Raw genomic sequence first — 16,425 nt, forward strand, 5'->3', positions numbered from 1 at the left:
TTTTGCTCAACATGACATGACATGAAGCCAGAAGACGTATTAACAGTAACAGCCACACTGTTTACACACCACAAACAGTACCCCGACTTCTGACCGTGTCTGTATGCTTGGGACTGGAGGTGTGATCCATCCAGTGGTGTGAAAAGCTTCAGACTCCATTAGGTATTCTCCCAACACCTAGACTCCCCTCTTCTCCCTCTGTTGTTTATTCTCTCATTCAGACTGGACCTAATAGCATGGTAATTGGTGTTAGATTAGATTAAATTCACTGGAGTATCACTGGAGGTTACTGATCTGATCAGAGAACAATAACACAGACTCAATCGGATAACAAACTAAAAAACAGTTTAATGGTCATATATGCTAAATTATGTCCCGGTAAAATGATCTGGCATCTATTACGTGAAACACTAACCTGCCTTATCTCCTTATCCTAACTCAAAATCTCTCCCCTCAATCCTCCTTCCTCGACCCATATTTCCTTTATTCCTCTCTTTAATAGATCACATATCTCTTTCCATTATTAATGTGATAATTAGCAGCGGAGAGGGGGTGAGATCATGGCTAATAAGAAGAATAAATAACTGGGGAAATGTAATTTGAGTTTAATGAAAAGTCTGACTTAGGGGAGAGCAAAAGGCTGATGAATGGAGATGGCAGGTGAAAGGTGTGTATGTGCGCACATGTGTCAGTGTGTGTGCTCAGGGCTGTGTCACAGAGATGAGAACAGAGTATGACCTCATGCTTTGCACACACACACACACACACACACACACACACACACACACACACACACACACACACACACACACACACACACACACACACACACACACACATATTTTTTCAAGGCCCTTTTCTCTCTCACTAACCTTTTCACTGAAAATAATTTTTTCCCCACTCCGGCCCATTTTTCCTTCATCTTCCCAACATTTGCGGCAATATAGCAGGTGGCATTTACACTGCGATGTGGCCCCTCACCACCACTCATATCACTGGGGAAGATATGTTGTCAGTCCTGGCCGTACTTCATCCAAACACACTCGCCTCATGCACGCAGAGGTAGCTAGTCTCCTCCTCAGAGCTGCGACGGTGCGGTGGGAAGGGGTTAATTACTGGCACTGCCAGAAGTCAAGAAACACCTGACAGGAAAGTCTTTAGATGAAAGAGAGATATCCACCTTTCAGATGCACCAGCTCCTCCTTTCGATAACATACACAGGTGTTAACAGAGCTTTGTTTCCTCAGTTACACTGAGACATGTAAGCACCTGCCTGCAGGCTGCTCATACGTAAATATATCCCCAGTGCTAAAGTAGGACAAAAGTACATCTCTGCTAATGTCCTCTCATTAACACCAGATATGATTAAAAAGACACTAATTCCCCAGTATAATGTGCATGAAATTAATCACCAGCAAGACTTTGCATAATAGTTAAACACCTTTTAGGATGTAGTCACCTCCTGATAAAACTCATAGTTGTAAAACATTTTATACAAACATGTAACAGCTTCTCCGTGTTGACTCAGAACAGATGATTTTAATTTTATGTGCAATTCCTGCAGCAATAATAGTTCTTAATCATCTTGATTAAGGCAGATGCTTGAAGATTTTGAACACAGTCCAAAAATTGCTTTCTTCCTGCACAAGAGAAGTATGAAGTCTCCATCACTTTTATTAAAATATCAAATCCATCTTCAAACATCAAATGTTTAAAAAATGTTAATCCCTACTTAAATTTATAGATGGAATGTCTCAAGTGAGGAAGAAGTAAGTCCTTTGATTAGGGCTGAATTACAAATTAACTTTCCAGCTCTGCAGATCTAAACTAAAAACCAGAAGTGCTGTCATTTGTCTTATCACCACTAGGTGGTGATAAACGCCTTGTTTGGAGTGATGGAACATTGGTCATTTCTTTATGTCTTCCGCTCATGATCAACTACCACTGAGTCAGTGAAACTCTTCAGCAACGAAACCAAGTTTGACCAAGTTTTTTTTTTCTTCTTCCTGTCCTGTCAGGTTTCCCGGGCCCGGCCTGAAGCGATCACACCCCGGCTCTGAGTCCAGGAGCAACAAGCCCCCCGAGCCAATCATCAGCCAGATCATAGACAAACTCAAACACATCAACCAGGTGAGCTGTGTGAGTGTGTTTCTCATGGTGTGTGTGCTTGTGCATAAACCATTTTGTTCCTGTGACTTCCTCTGTTTGACTGTGTCTTTTATGGCTTTTATGGTAAGTTTAACCATTTCAAATAAGGAGTTCTGTGCACACAAGTTGCCCTCTCCTCTGTGGAGGTGTAGGGTTTTACCCACCTATTAGTTCTACTTCTTGGTTCACAGTTGGACACTGATTTCCAAGTTGCTGTAGGTCTCAATCTGCAGCTCATGTTGGGGGACATCACCTTGAGCACAGGACAAGTAAAAGATGTGAAATGAGGATGCTTTGTGCTGTAACGCACCTTTCCCTCTCATATTTTAGAGAAACTCCAGTGGGAACCCATGTTCAAGGTGAAAACAAAATACTTTTGACTTGACACCTCTGAATAGACTTTATTTTGGGTCTCACCTGCACTGCTCCAAAAAAAAAAAAAAAGAAAAAAGAAACCCCTCTTTTTAAACACAAATCCACCAATTTTGCGACCAGACACGGACACGTTTTCTGAGGGTGACAGGGGTTATTATGATGGACAGGAATTATGTCCTCCATCCACGGTAAGGCTAGTGTTATACTTTCTACATCTGCGAGTATGCGAGGGTCCGGTAGGGTCAGAGTGATGTGAATTTCGTCATCAGAGGGTGTACGCGAGGTTCTCTGCAGACATTTGTGTCCCCTCCAATTTGTCCACTACGCTACAAGGCCACCAACTGCGCATGGTCTGCACCAGGTGGACTCCAAGCACACTAGAAAGTAGTATAATAAGAACAACTATGTGTCTGTGGTGGCCGCAGCTGTCCGTGTGCGCATCCCCAATGGAGCATAATTAAGGCTTAACCCCCAGCTGTCATCAAGGCCGAAGCCACCTTTTCTCGCTGCTGCCATCACCATGGAAACCACCTTTTGGAGTGGGCTGTCTGCGTGCAGGGATGGCTGTGTGTAGGCTCAGAGTCACCCTTGGAAGGTAGATGTATCAGCCCACAGATCTGTCTGTACTTCCTGGTTCCTTGTGGTTGCATTTGTAGCTGTCAACACGTTGGATTGCCATTGACTATAACCCCCCCCCCGCACACACATGCACTCACACACACACACATACACAGATATAAACACACGCACACACGCTGTCTTCTAGCAGTGAAGTGTGTTTGCGTGTATTCGTCATTCGTCTTTGTGCAGGAGCCTCTGAGTGCTGCAGGCTTGTCTCAATGGATTACAAACCTTCTCTCCTGTTTAAACAACCTGGGAGATCTAAGGATCAACTGTGGACCTTCCTGTACTCCCCCTCTGACAGCCAGAGAACCTCGAGAAAAGATACAGAAAGTTGTGGGTTGAGACGCTGTACTTTTCGCATTACTTTTTCTGTATTACACCATGCTCTTGAGTCCCGCTGTAAGCAAAAAAAACAGGATTGCTAGGTGTTTCCTTACCCCCTGCCATCTTCCAAGCCCCCCACATATCATAAGATAATTCCAGTTTATAAAAATGTGGGTCTTATTTTTATAATTTTGGCCTTCTCGTCAGTGTTGGTAATAATCCCACTTTGCACACAAAAGCTGTATATGCAAACACAACTTTGGTACATATATTAGGTCAAAGTTGAACCAGGATGTTGGTCTGTAGACTATGATGGATGTGTACAACAGGCATAATAATTGTATTTTTTTTATTATTTTATTTTCGCTTCCAAATAAGTTTGTGTAACCTGGATGCTTTCTTGATATCTGTATGATTGTCTGACGGTGTGTGTTTCTTGTCCCCTCTGACTTCAATATTGTCTATTGGTATTACCAATAGGTCCGATGGCTAAAACTACCAAATGTTGCAATAAACCAAAATCACCCTTTAATCTTAAAAACACAGGACATATACACCCACACTCTCTAATGCAATAAGCCTTTAAAAACTTCCTGCTCAGACAGGGCCAAACATTTGTAACCATATGATTACAAGCGGAGCTGCTGCAGTGCAGACTGTTTGCCATGAGCATTGGGTTCCTGATAGGCTTTTGATGAGATTTTGCAAGGAAATACAGTTTGGTGAAATGACTGAGCTCGCTGTGTTGCAGACCTTCAGACAATCCCGTAGAGACATGGACAAAGTCAAATCAGATGCTCTCAGTAATCTAATACTCATTTCTCACTGGCTCCCATGTTGTAGTAATGATGGGGTATACATGTGGACATTGATGGGGTTTTGATTCTGTTTACATAAATGCCTGATATTTATACAGATTGACTATTCACAGGGGAGCTTTAAATCCCATTTCTGATGACCATACAGCGGCGTCAGGCACATTTCAGCTTGAACTCCAACTTCCCTTTAGATATCGACTTTAATAGGCTGGATTCACATCTGACAAAAGACTGACTGCGCTTGATTGCATGAATTGCATATTTCATGTGCAGTGAAACTGTTTATGAATCAAAGCCGTGCTTCTCTTTTTATTATTAGTGCAGAAATCATATTACACTAATATTTTTACTACAACTAATCACTATAGTGTGGTGCACAAAATAACGGCAAGGGCTTTTAAAATGATGCAATATAATACAATAGCCCTGCAAAAAAATTCACCCTCTGTGAAGTTTACAATATTACATTTTTGGCGCCACATTGCTCACTGAAGTTTATGGGAACTTTTGAAGCCTTAATTTTTGGTGTTTATATATATCCATTTTCATTATATTGCAATCTTTTCCTGTTATGTTGTCTAACTATTTGTATATTTATTTTTGAAGTTTGCAACATTTCAGAAACAAATTTAATGTTCACTGCTCAAGTAAGAACAAGACTAAGGCGGTGTCCAAAATCACTCCCGATTTACTTCATAGTGAACTACATTTACTGTCTGCCATTTTATTTGAGTGTCCAAATTCTGAATGTGTAGTTTATCCACTATATAGTGCCCTCAAAAATCACACTATGAAATGAAAAAAGTAGTGCCTGTGGCATGTACTCTACTTTCTACAAAGCAATGTGTCACATTTTTTAAATGCAAAAATTACAGTAGCGCAACTCTACAGCTGTCGGTCTTGACACAAGATGTTGAGGATAAGTGAGTTTCCAAAATCTCAATTTACTGCTCACGATAGATTAAACTACTGAGTGTCCGTTACAGAGAGGGCAATGAATGAATGAATGAATGAGAATGATTTTGGACACAGCCTAAGAGTCTGAAGCTCTCTAGTGGCTATGTGAGGCTGTTCTTAGGCACAGTGTTGCTTCAAATGAAAACATCAGCATGCTAACATGCTGAATAAGACAATGCTACTCTGCTGATATTTAGCAGGTATAATGTTTACCATGTTCACCATCTTAGATTAGTGTGTTAGCATGCTAACATTTGCTAATTAGCACTAAACCCACAGAACAGTTGAGGCTGATGGCTATGTCTTTTGTTTTGCAGGACAAATTTGACCTGATGATTGCGCTAGATGAAAAAATAAAGGGTGACCAAAGTTATTACAATTCATTCTGACGGCAACATGAATGTTTGTTGCAAATTCAATGGCAATCCATCCAGTAGCAGTCGTGACATTTCACTCAAAACGTTATTCTAATCTTATTGTGGCACTACAGGAAAAGTCAGAGGTTCACCAAAGTCTTTAGGATTAATCTATTGGGACACATCAATATTTTCCTCCTCCAAGAAGGTTATTTTTTCACTCGTGTCTTTTGCTTATTTGTTTTTATTTACTTGTCAGCAAGATTATGCAAAAAGTACTGATCCAATGGCACCAAGCTTGGTGGAGGGACGGCGCATGGACCATGGGAAGAACCCATTACAATCTGGGGCAGATCCAGATCATTTACTATGAATCTGACTTATATTTCTCTGACGTCTGGTGTATTTTGTTTGAAATTGGCCTTGGCAGAGGTCTGTGCTCTACTGAGCGCCCTTCTAGTTGTGTCATTCCGTCCAGTAGGTGCTGAGATAATTCACAGGATACATTCAAATTTTGACCTGCTGGTGGTGCTAGATAAAACGTGAAGGAATCACAAAAGTCATTTGGTCTCATCCTGTGGAGACCATGAATGGCTGTACCAAATTTCCATCCATCTAACCAATACTTATGTGATATATGACATGATATTTCAAGACCTATATTGTCATCCATACAGCCACGACACTAGCATGAAAAAAAAACTGCTAATAGAGAAGGCTGATGTCACACAGCACCAAAGCGGCAGAACTTTAAACTTGCTTTATAATCCTGCTAAATGTTTATTGACTATCAACAGTATTTTGCTAGCTGCTCTGAACCAGCATGTTGTAAACAACTTCTGAAGGCACTGGAGAAAGTGATGTTGTTTAGTTAAAAAACAGTTTTACAAGGTCTCCGCCTACCCGCCAGTTGAAAGACCACCAGCTCTGGATATTGCAGGGCTAAAAGCAAATAGGCTTATTAACCATCTGATATGAGAGAGTAGGCCACAAGTCACAGATAATTACTTTCATCTGCCCTGTTTATATGCGGCGTGGATGAGGGCAGGCCAACAATGAAATAGTATGTGTAATGTTCCTGGAAGACACCCAGCAGAGTGCAATGCTGATTACAAACAGCAGTATTTCAGTCTCATGATGTCACCTGTGTGTTTGAGCATCTTGTACAGTATGTTTAGAGCCGCAGGCTGAAGAATGTACATCATTGTCTTTTATATGAGTTCAGCTCTACATTCAGCACACGGGTTACTCGCATTGGTCTTTACAAGTCCTATAAGTCTCTTTTATCCTGCACACATTTTCCATTTGAATGAACATTATTCTGCTTTTGGCTGAAATGGTGAACACAATCAATGGTTCTTCCAGCTTGCAATGACCCACTTTCAAACCACGAATCAGTCCCAGCCCACAGTATGTGAGACTGTGTCATAAAATATAGGGGCTAAACTCTCCAACAGCGAGGGGGAACATGGGACCCCACCAAAGAATCCACTTCCTTCCAACTTTAATCCCCGTGATGTTTCATTTCTCCACTCCTAAGTGCTCCGTGACGATGGCCCTGTGAAATGCAACTATGCAGCGGAAATGTGTCATTTCTCACGTTGTCAGTGTTGATCAGAGTATCAGCAGATACGGAGACAGCGTGGCAGGGAGACCCTTGCCTTTGTGCCTCTGTGGGGCTAAACTAAACACCAAAAGAAAAAAAATCTTAGAGCCGGTCGCCTCAGCTTATAAAACAACGTTTTCTCACGCCTAAAGCAGCTGATGTCATGGCTGAGCCGTGGCCAAGTTTAAAGTGAGCTGTGCACTATAAATGGATGAAGAAAAATGGCTTTCTCCTTCGATTATTGCTTCTCAACTTGGAATCTTTAAACAGTGCAGGCCTGTGAGGAGCCATGGACATGTTTACATGTGCATGCTTACACTGTGTACCAAATTCCTTTGTGAGGTCCTGTCTGTGTGTAGTGCCTTGCAATACGCATTATGTTAAAGCTGATAAATACAAATGTACTTCAACATGCTCCCATCGGCTTTAATGTCAAGTTGATGATATTCTGCGATGCCAGCCTGACAAGTCTTGCTGTTTGCTTAAAGAGAACTTCGCTGTAACTGTGTCTCTGCATTAACGCTTTTGTTTTGTGAAAACTGGCCAAGTGAGTTCCTGTGTGGAGAGACATATCTGGAGTTAGCGCTCTTAAATTAGAACACATTATTTTGATGATGTGTTCATGTTCAAGAGATATGAGTTTGTTTTTCTGAACATCTGTTTAACTTCCCAGAGTATTGGGTTTCTCCTCCGAACAACTAATCTCACAGGAGATGGTTGAGCTAGTGGCAAAATAGACCAATTATGTGATTGGTCTTTGATTACAGAGTGTTTCCCACTCATTTGTCAGATGAGTTTGCCATTTGGAGGGTCAGACCCCCTGGGATTATTCGGAGAGCCTCTTCTTAGCTATATGACTCTCTTTGGAGAGATTTGGAATACTGTGGATATGAAAAACATCTTTGTTGAAGATTATTATGAATCCCTTTTGGCAAAACACAGTTATTTCATCTTAGGCCATTAAGATCGCTCTGTCATTTAAAGAATAACAAGCATCTTCATATTGAGTGCCAAAGCTTTTATTATTTGAGCACTTCTTTCAAATATTTTCGCTTTTACTTCCGTCACTGTCCATCTCTCCCTGTTCCTTGCCTTTCTTTCCATCTCCCCAGCTGTGCTGAGTTGTGTGTGACAGACTCCAGTTCTGTAGCCCTTTCCTCTGCAAGCCCCCTCCTTCTACCCCTCTCCTAAACCCCTAGATCCCCTCCTTCTCCTCCCAGCTTCCCAGCTTAATTGAAGCCAGAACCTGGGAAAATCCTGCAGGTAGGACAGGAATCCAAGGTGGAAAATAAACCAGATCCAGAGCGCCACAAATTCCATCACGCCGTCTCACTTCCTCCGAGCCACCAGAGTCTGGGCAGCGTGTGCTCAACACCTAGTGCATGCTCACACAGAATACCCTCTTTAATATATAACTCACACACATACTTAAGCATGGACAGTTTTTACTGGGCACGCTTGCAGCAGTTAATCTTGTACACACATAGTTAGAAATATACCTACAGCAGATACATTTCCAGCTCATATACAGCAGTGATACATGTGTACACAAGTGGCTATAAAGTAAAGCAACACTTCAAATGCACTTTGAAATATATGAATGAATACAGTGCAATGTTTATTATCATTACAGTCGAGATAAAATGGGAGCTGCTTTGTGACAAGGCCAGCGTGCGGTGGCCTTTTCCTACATGGTGTGCTTACAATCAGACTAATAGACACCATGGGTGTCAGACTAGGCCTGCTGTTTTGTAAACTTACACTTGCTAACCTAGCCATTACACTCGCTCCAGTCAAAGAGGCTGACTTCTGTTTGATGTTATTTACTGAGGGTTTTTGAAGCGTTATTTAATATACCCCCTCAGGGCCTACGTCCCCTCACTCTCCTCGTTTTTATGTGTGTGAAGTACCAATGCTCTGGAAGTGAAGGAGGAAAGGGGGCTGTTATGCCGCTATGTTTGTGAGCGGGGATAAGCCATGAGGGTTCTTTAAATGAAGTGTGACACCTGGTGTAAACCTCTGAGGTGCTGCAGGGCATTTGTGCAGGCAGTAACCCTGCTAGAGCACCACACGCATGTTATCCTATTGTTTTCCGGAGACTTCTGACTTCACGGCAAGTTCAGGATTTGAGGAGTTATGAGGAGTTATGGTTCTTTAACTTTAGGAATCCAACTAGCAGATACCACCCCCCACCTCCACGCACACACACACACACACACACACACACACACACACACACACACACACACACACACACACACACACACACACACACACTCGCACTCCCCTCTCCCACCCTGGCTTTCTCCCCTGCTGGCTGGGAGGTCAGACAGAGCATGTGAGGGCCCTTTTCCTCCCAATTAGTCTGCCTGCTAATGAGGCCCAACCATCCCTTCTACCACTGCCACCCATTCCTTCTTACCTCCATATCTCCACCTCTCCCTCCCTCCTTGTCCCCTCCTCCTCCATCCCCCCTCCATCATCCCTGAGGCCCCGAGTCGGGGTCACCTCTCTCTACCCACACCGCCCCTTTACTCCCGCACCACTACCACCCCACTGGGTGTAATTATCACGCAGCCGGCTTATAAAAACCCCGCTGCACAAGCCAGGAGCCTGGCTCGCTAACCAGGAACCCCAGTACACACTGTTTTCACCTAAAAATGTGTTTCTTGAGGGGTTTCCATTCAGTCTAAAAGTTAGTTCCTGATTCTTTGCTTTTTGTCTTCCTGCTGCTGCTGTCTCTGAGCTGATCCACACATCCTGGGCTTGTTGTCACTGGGCATAGTCACATGTTGCTGTGTAACAGGGGCCTCCCCGCCACCCCTCACAAAGAGGTCAGGAGTCACACTTCCTGTTTCCTGTCTCTGCTAGGTCATCAGAGGGTCTCCTTGTGAGGGTCAGAGACCTCCTCTGTTCCTCCTCTGCCTTTTGTTTGGGGCGCCGGTGCTCTGGGGGCACAGTAGCGTTGAGGCTCCTCTCTGGACCTGTCAAAGTGTTAGCACTCCCTAACTTCATCATTCCCTCACATGTCGCCAGCACTCCATACCTTTGCAGTATGTAATTAGTTCTTTTCCTCTGTCTTCCCTTTTTTCTTTTACTTCTCCCTCTTTGCCCCCACCTTGCTTTTCTCTAGCCCTCTCTGTATTTCTGTTAGTTACAAGCTAAGCTGGCCAGCAGCAGAGTAGCTGGTTGTAGCCCCACAGCCCACTGAAGCAAGCACAGGCCACTCCACCTTCTCTTATCCGCTTATCCAACCGAGCGTCTGTCGGCTCCTGCTAGGTGTGATCATGGGACATGCAGTGATAGTCTGCTGATGTCGAAATGGTGGGCTTCTTAGCAACACGTGACTCTGGGAACCACGGCGATAACGTGTAAAATAGACGAGCAGCAGACAAAAAGAGACTGTCTGAGGGGCGTAATTTGATTTAGTAACCAGCGGCCTGTGCAGGAATGGTACTTTTTAAACTATTAAACCCCATGCAGACAATCAGGAACTTTCACAGACATAAGTCAAGATTTTCATTTGGTTAACCTCAAAAAAAAGACTTAAAATTATTGTCATACCAGATATATAATACTAGAGGGAGTTAACCCTCTGCATTCTTGCGCTGCCTGGATCTGGACTGAGAATGTCTGAATAATCAGAGAAGACACAATGTTTCATTCTTCCAGGAGATGAAATGGCGACAATTGGTTTAATCTGCTATCTCAAATGTATGTGGAACGTTTAAGAGTTTTCATTATTTTTCGGAGATTACCAAAAGAACAAAGTCCCTGCCAACAGCATCCATTCAAGTTTCGGTCCAAACAAGAGAAACCTTGAAATAGCCTCATGGGCTTAGTCAGAAAGGTGGAGTGGCACACTCCCAGTTTAACACAGGACTGGAGACCTACTTTCCCTCTGTGTGTTCCGTTCCAACTGGAATTAACATCAGGAAATTAATCTTGTCTGCATTAACTGTCTGAGGCTGGACTCCCGTTGCGTGACATACTCAACCGCGGGCAGATAGAGGAAGGCTAGAGGGGGAGGAAAAAACAGAGGGAAGAATGAGAAAGCATAGGTCCCCCTCCTCTTTACATTTCATATTCAATAAAAGTTGAGTAATGAGTTGGGGAGAGCGGGTGGGACTGCAGGGCAGGCTGTGTCGTCCGAAACGCTCCTCTGTCTGTCTGCGTGCTGAGGAGCTTTCCGTGACTCACTGTGTGGAAAGTGCCTCCCGTCACTCCTCTGTCTGTCTCTCTTGCTGTCTCCCATGCTGTCTTTCATTCATCCCCACTCTCTTGCCTCTCTTGGCTCTCACGTCTAAACAGCTTGTCTGCAAACTTGATGCAAGCACAGCAGCTCAGAGTACATGTGGGGATTAGGTGTAAGGAAAGTCCATTTCCTTCATTCATCACGACACATAGTTGGTGCTGAAAAGTCGTGTTTGATTTTTCTAACACAGTGACCTGAGCATCAGCTTCAAATCTGCTATAAAAATATACTATCTGCTGTACAGTACAGTTTTGGTTTTACAGGACCTCTGAGATAAATAAGAGCCAATTAGAGCCCAAGAGTAAACATGCAGCAGTACATTTTTTAAATCAAATCTCCGAATGTGCATTATTTTGCTTGTTACGTGAAACTATAAAAACACAAAATCACTATTAAAATTAAAGAGTAAATCTGGTTTATAACAACTTGGATCTTATTGTCCTAGTTTTAGCCGTCACTCCTATAACTAACAATGTAATCACCAAGTTAAGTGCTGAGATCTGGGAACTCAGCAACATTGCTTAAAAGAAGCCAGATGGGGGAAGAAGCTGCAATGTTCAGACATTAAAACCCCAGTTTAGCAACTTTGGAAGAGGGAAAGGCGGTAAAATTAATAACCAAACTGTCCATTATTATTAACATTCATGGCAGTTTATTGACTGAGCTTGGGGTTCAACTTTGACCTAACATACTTACTTTATTAGAATTATTATTATTACAGTTATTTTTTTGTGTTCACTTTCAGTTTTATTTCCAAATACAGATAATTTGATTATTTGGCTAAACTGTTACCTGGAATACAACCTATCCGATTGCCTAAACACTTATTTTCTTGACGCATCTGACTTTGTCATACCAATATTGGCATGCTTTCAGATCTCAGCAATTGGAAAAGAATCAAAACTAACTGTTTCCTGTTTACACATCCAGCAGGCACAGAGCAACATTATCATTCATTTGGAGTCATGTTTCTGGCCTCCTGATGAATTTAAGTCCAACATCCACTCTCCTGTTATGTCTGGTTTGTCTCTACTAACTCTTGAGGGAAATATCTGGCCCAGCGTCTAAATGCTCCACTATGTTCTCCAGCTAGTCGCTAATTTTGTGTATGTGGCATTTGAGGCTGGGCAGGTAGTTTTTAGAGCTTTTTTCTCTGGAAACAGCTGCCTGCGGTGGCTGATTATGAGATTGATGAGAGCGGTGACAGGGAACCAAAAGTTCAGGATCACAAAACCAAAACAATGAGCTGACAGATGCTAAAAACCTCTGTAGAGCTGAGTGGAACTGCAGAGTCTGGTAATAATTCTCTGTGGGTTCATCACTACAAGTGACACCTTTCACATTACACATAGTCTTTTGATCTATTGTTAATACAAACATTATGATTAGAGCAGCTTTAATGCAGTATATGCTTGAAACCCCAAAAACCAGGTCAGCTGTTTTCAACACTAGGCTAAACTAAAAACTGTATGTGATGGCAGCATGCATTTTAAGCCTTCAGCTCACAGCAGTCATAGAAACCATCAACATTAGACGGCAAAACCATTGCTTTTGTTATGAGTATATGGTAAGCAGTAGTCTGTTTGGGAACTTAAGCTTTAAGTTATGTAGATTAGATTTGTAGAAAAGATGTGTTGAGGCATTGATAGAAACATTCAGAGCAGCAGATTCCATCTGGGCCGAGTCATGAGCAGCTTGTGCAGACAAGTCCTGTGCAAGGAAAGGAGGACATAACACAGGGCCTGATTCTAATCACACACTGACAAGAAGGCCCTTTTTTCTATACACCCTCTGTCTTCATTACTCATCCTCTCCGTTTCACTCCCAACATCACTCATTCACATCAACAGGTCCTACATTAATGCTAAGATTATACATTTTCTTAGCTTATCTCCAGATTTTGTTCATTTTGCCTGAGATTTATGATTTATAGTACAGTGTGATGTAGGATCTCATGTAGAAGACCACAGCTGATGATCAGTGAGGGCAGGTTGATTTCTATCACTGCAGGTCAACCAGTGGCTGGGCTCTGGGGCTCAGCTGCAGCTGTCTTGTCGAACAGTGACCCTGTGTGGAGTTCATGTCATGTGTGGGTGGCAGTGACAGACTTGCGGTTTCTGTGTCTCTGTCTGGGCTGGCCTGCACTGAGCAACCCGCCACATGTTTGGGCTTTTGTGTGCAGCCTTTGAGCCCCCGTATCCTTGGTGTGACTTGTGCTTTTGTGTTAAGGGGAGGTGAACCCTGTGGCCTGCGGGATGCCTATAGCTGTGCTGATTACATGCTCTGTGTTTCCAGCTGTTTGTCGTAGGCAGCTCCCTATGCAACTCTCCAAACACATAAGAGAGAGAAGGAAAGAGTGAGAGCACCAGATTTCTTCTCTCAATGGAAAACATACTGAGAATTTCACCAAAAAAATGTCTTTTATTTGTTTCCTCCCTGCTTCCTTTTGCTTTGTTTTTGTTTGTTTGTTTGTTTTTTTTTCTTAATTGGACAAGATTCCATCCTACAGCGACTTGAGGATTTTTCCCTCTTGTGGTAAATCTGGAGGCTCTTGCCGGATCACGCTGTGGCTCAGCCATGCCAAAAACGCAGCATCACTTTCGACACAAACATACATCCCACCCCTCCCTGCTACCACAGCTGTGGCAGAGGCAGCCAGCCAGCGGGCAAATGCCACAGCACCCTGCCACAGAGGCTCAGAGAGAAGTACTGCCCTTCCACCCTCCTATGGGGAAGGGCTCGGCTCACTGCTATGGCTCATTTAGGCCACTGCTAGGATTCGATAGCCAATTTCTTTTTTTTTCATTTCACCAAAACACTTTTAAAAAAATATTTTAATCTGCTGTTGTGTGTCTGAAATTGGATTTCAATTCCAACATTACCATGTTTGTCGGTCAGCCCACTAATTTGGCTCTGAGTAAAATACCATCTGGATTTCCATAAAATTTTGTCAGGGTCCCCAGAGGATGAATCCAAATGACATTTGTGATCCCCTGATATTTCTTCTAGCACCACCATCAGGTCATCAAATTTTCGCTTTTCCTGTGAAATATCTCAACATCTACATGATGGATTGGCACAAAATTTTGTACACACATTCATGGTCCCCAGATGATGACGATGAGCTCAATGAAATGTTATGCCTAAGCACGGCCCTACAGAGCTGCTTGCATGACTATGGACTCTTAGTTTTGTTTCTTTAAACGTTAGTACACAGTGAATCAGAGGACAGCCTGTCTGTTAATGTGTTGAGGAGGGCTGGTGTGTATGCTAGCAGGTGGTGAGTTACACATGGTAGCGTTCACACAGACTGAGCTCTAAACAGGGGCAGAACAGTCAGTGTTTTTCCCCTTGCCCCTCATACCTTTTTTAAGGTTTTGTTCTAAAATACCCTGAACCACATCTTCCTCTCCCTGCTTTACAAGTGTTTGTTTGCCTTTTAATTGCTCTGTGAGGCGCCCCTCCGCTCCCAAAGTCCAACTGAGTTGCCAGGATACAGACCATGAGAAGGAATTTCAGGACCTCAGTAAATCTATGGAGGACTCCGGCAAATGCAAGCAAACACGGTCCTATCTTTAACAAAATAACAAAATGCTGCAGTACATTAAAGTCCCATTCATCATCGGGAGAGTTTGTTATTGGGAAATAACAGGGTGTTTTAATGTGACATCAGAGGGCTCTGCTCTTTCAAGAGGTGGCGCTATGCTAGATGGCCTCAGACAGAAGGGAAATGTTCCTGTGAATAAGCTGCCCTGTCTGTGAGCTACTGATTGTCCATCCTTTAGTCTAAGTGACCGGGGTTTTCAAAATGTTGTGGTCATCGTCCGTGTATGGCCTCAATGTTGGAAAATGAATGGATGTTTGTTAGGTGGCCATGCTGGAAACAAGGTTATGTGTGTTCCCTCTCTAAACCTTAGAGTTTATGTCACTTGTAAAACCCAGATTGACTGATTTGTATATGCAGGCAGAGGGAAAAAGGTTGTTTATCCTCTGAATGACGTAATTCTGTGATTAGCTCTGGGTTTTTATACCTCCGCTTTCTGTCTCACACAAAAACACACACACACAGAGTCTGATCCCAGGCAGACGTTGCAGCTGACCTGAGACAAGGCCCATATGAACTCAATTTTCTCCCATAGACAAAAACAACCAAAAACAACAACAAAAAAATGCATGCTGACGTGTGCAGATAGGAAGGAAATCAATAAAAAACAAACAAGAGGGGCGCAGAGCGGTGAGATGAAAGGAGGCTCGGAGGGCAGGCGGCTGGAATTTAGCACATCTGTTACCTTGGCAGGGCTCTCAATCATGTGTGATGCTATGGAGACTGAAAGATGGTCAGAGAGAAGCCGTGTAGGCTGTCTCCAAGCTCGCTCACATGTTTTTCACCCATTTTTTCACAAGACAGGATAGGTTTTTGTTTTTGTTTTTCATCTGTCTGTCATTCTAAAACAAACAAAAAAAAAGTTACCGTGAACCAGCTTTTTCTTTCTTTCAAGTTGTCATGTTTCACTAAATTTTTGTAATTGAATGTATCAAGTTTGCTATTTCCCCTCCTTTTATCTTTGGTCAAGAGGAATTCAAAGATTTTTGATGAAATTGCTTTGTACAGCTCTTTGACATTTTTTATTATTTATGAGTTGATTAGTTTACCACAGTTCTCAATAAACACTTGTGGTATGTGTTGAACAACACATGAGCTTCTATAAATCATTTGGGAAAATATGGGAGTCCAGCAATAACTGCTTTCACAGCCCAGAAGCCAAACTGAATTAAGAGACTATTGCAAATGATATTATATTCTGTTAAAAATTCAACACTTCTAATTGTTTTAGAGCTTGTGTTGCATGTGTTTGGCCTTCTTTGTAGTGTTATCCTATTTTATTTTACTTGATTCGCTTTTGCCTGATTTTGTTCTGTTTCATCGCTAACTTTTTATGCTGCCATCTTGGCCAGTTCTCC

General features: G+C 42.7%; 1 protein-coding gene across 1 annotated transcript in view; it reads left to right on the plus strand.

Moving 5' to 3' along the window:
• Nucleotides 1–16,425, plus strand: part of gpc3 (glypican 3) — a 98,285-nt gene that overhangs the window by 67,120 nt on the left and 14,740 nt on the right. The window contains exon 6 of the mRNA XM_040120219.1: nt 2,019–2,130. Within this exon, the coding sequence (XP_039976153.1) occupies nt 2,019–2,130 (112 nt within the window). The remainder of the gene's footprint in view (nt 1–2,018; nt 2,131–16,425) is intronic.

This window comes from Xiphias gladius, chromosome 23 (assembly GCF_016859285.1).
Source record: "Xiphias gladius isolate SHS-SW01 ecotype Sanya breed wild chromosome 23, ASM1685928v1, whole genome shotgun sequence".
NCBI lineage: Eukaryota > Metazoa > Chordata > Actinopteri > Istiophoriformes > Xiphiidae > Xiphias > Xiphias gladius.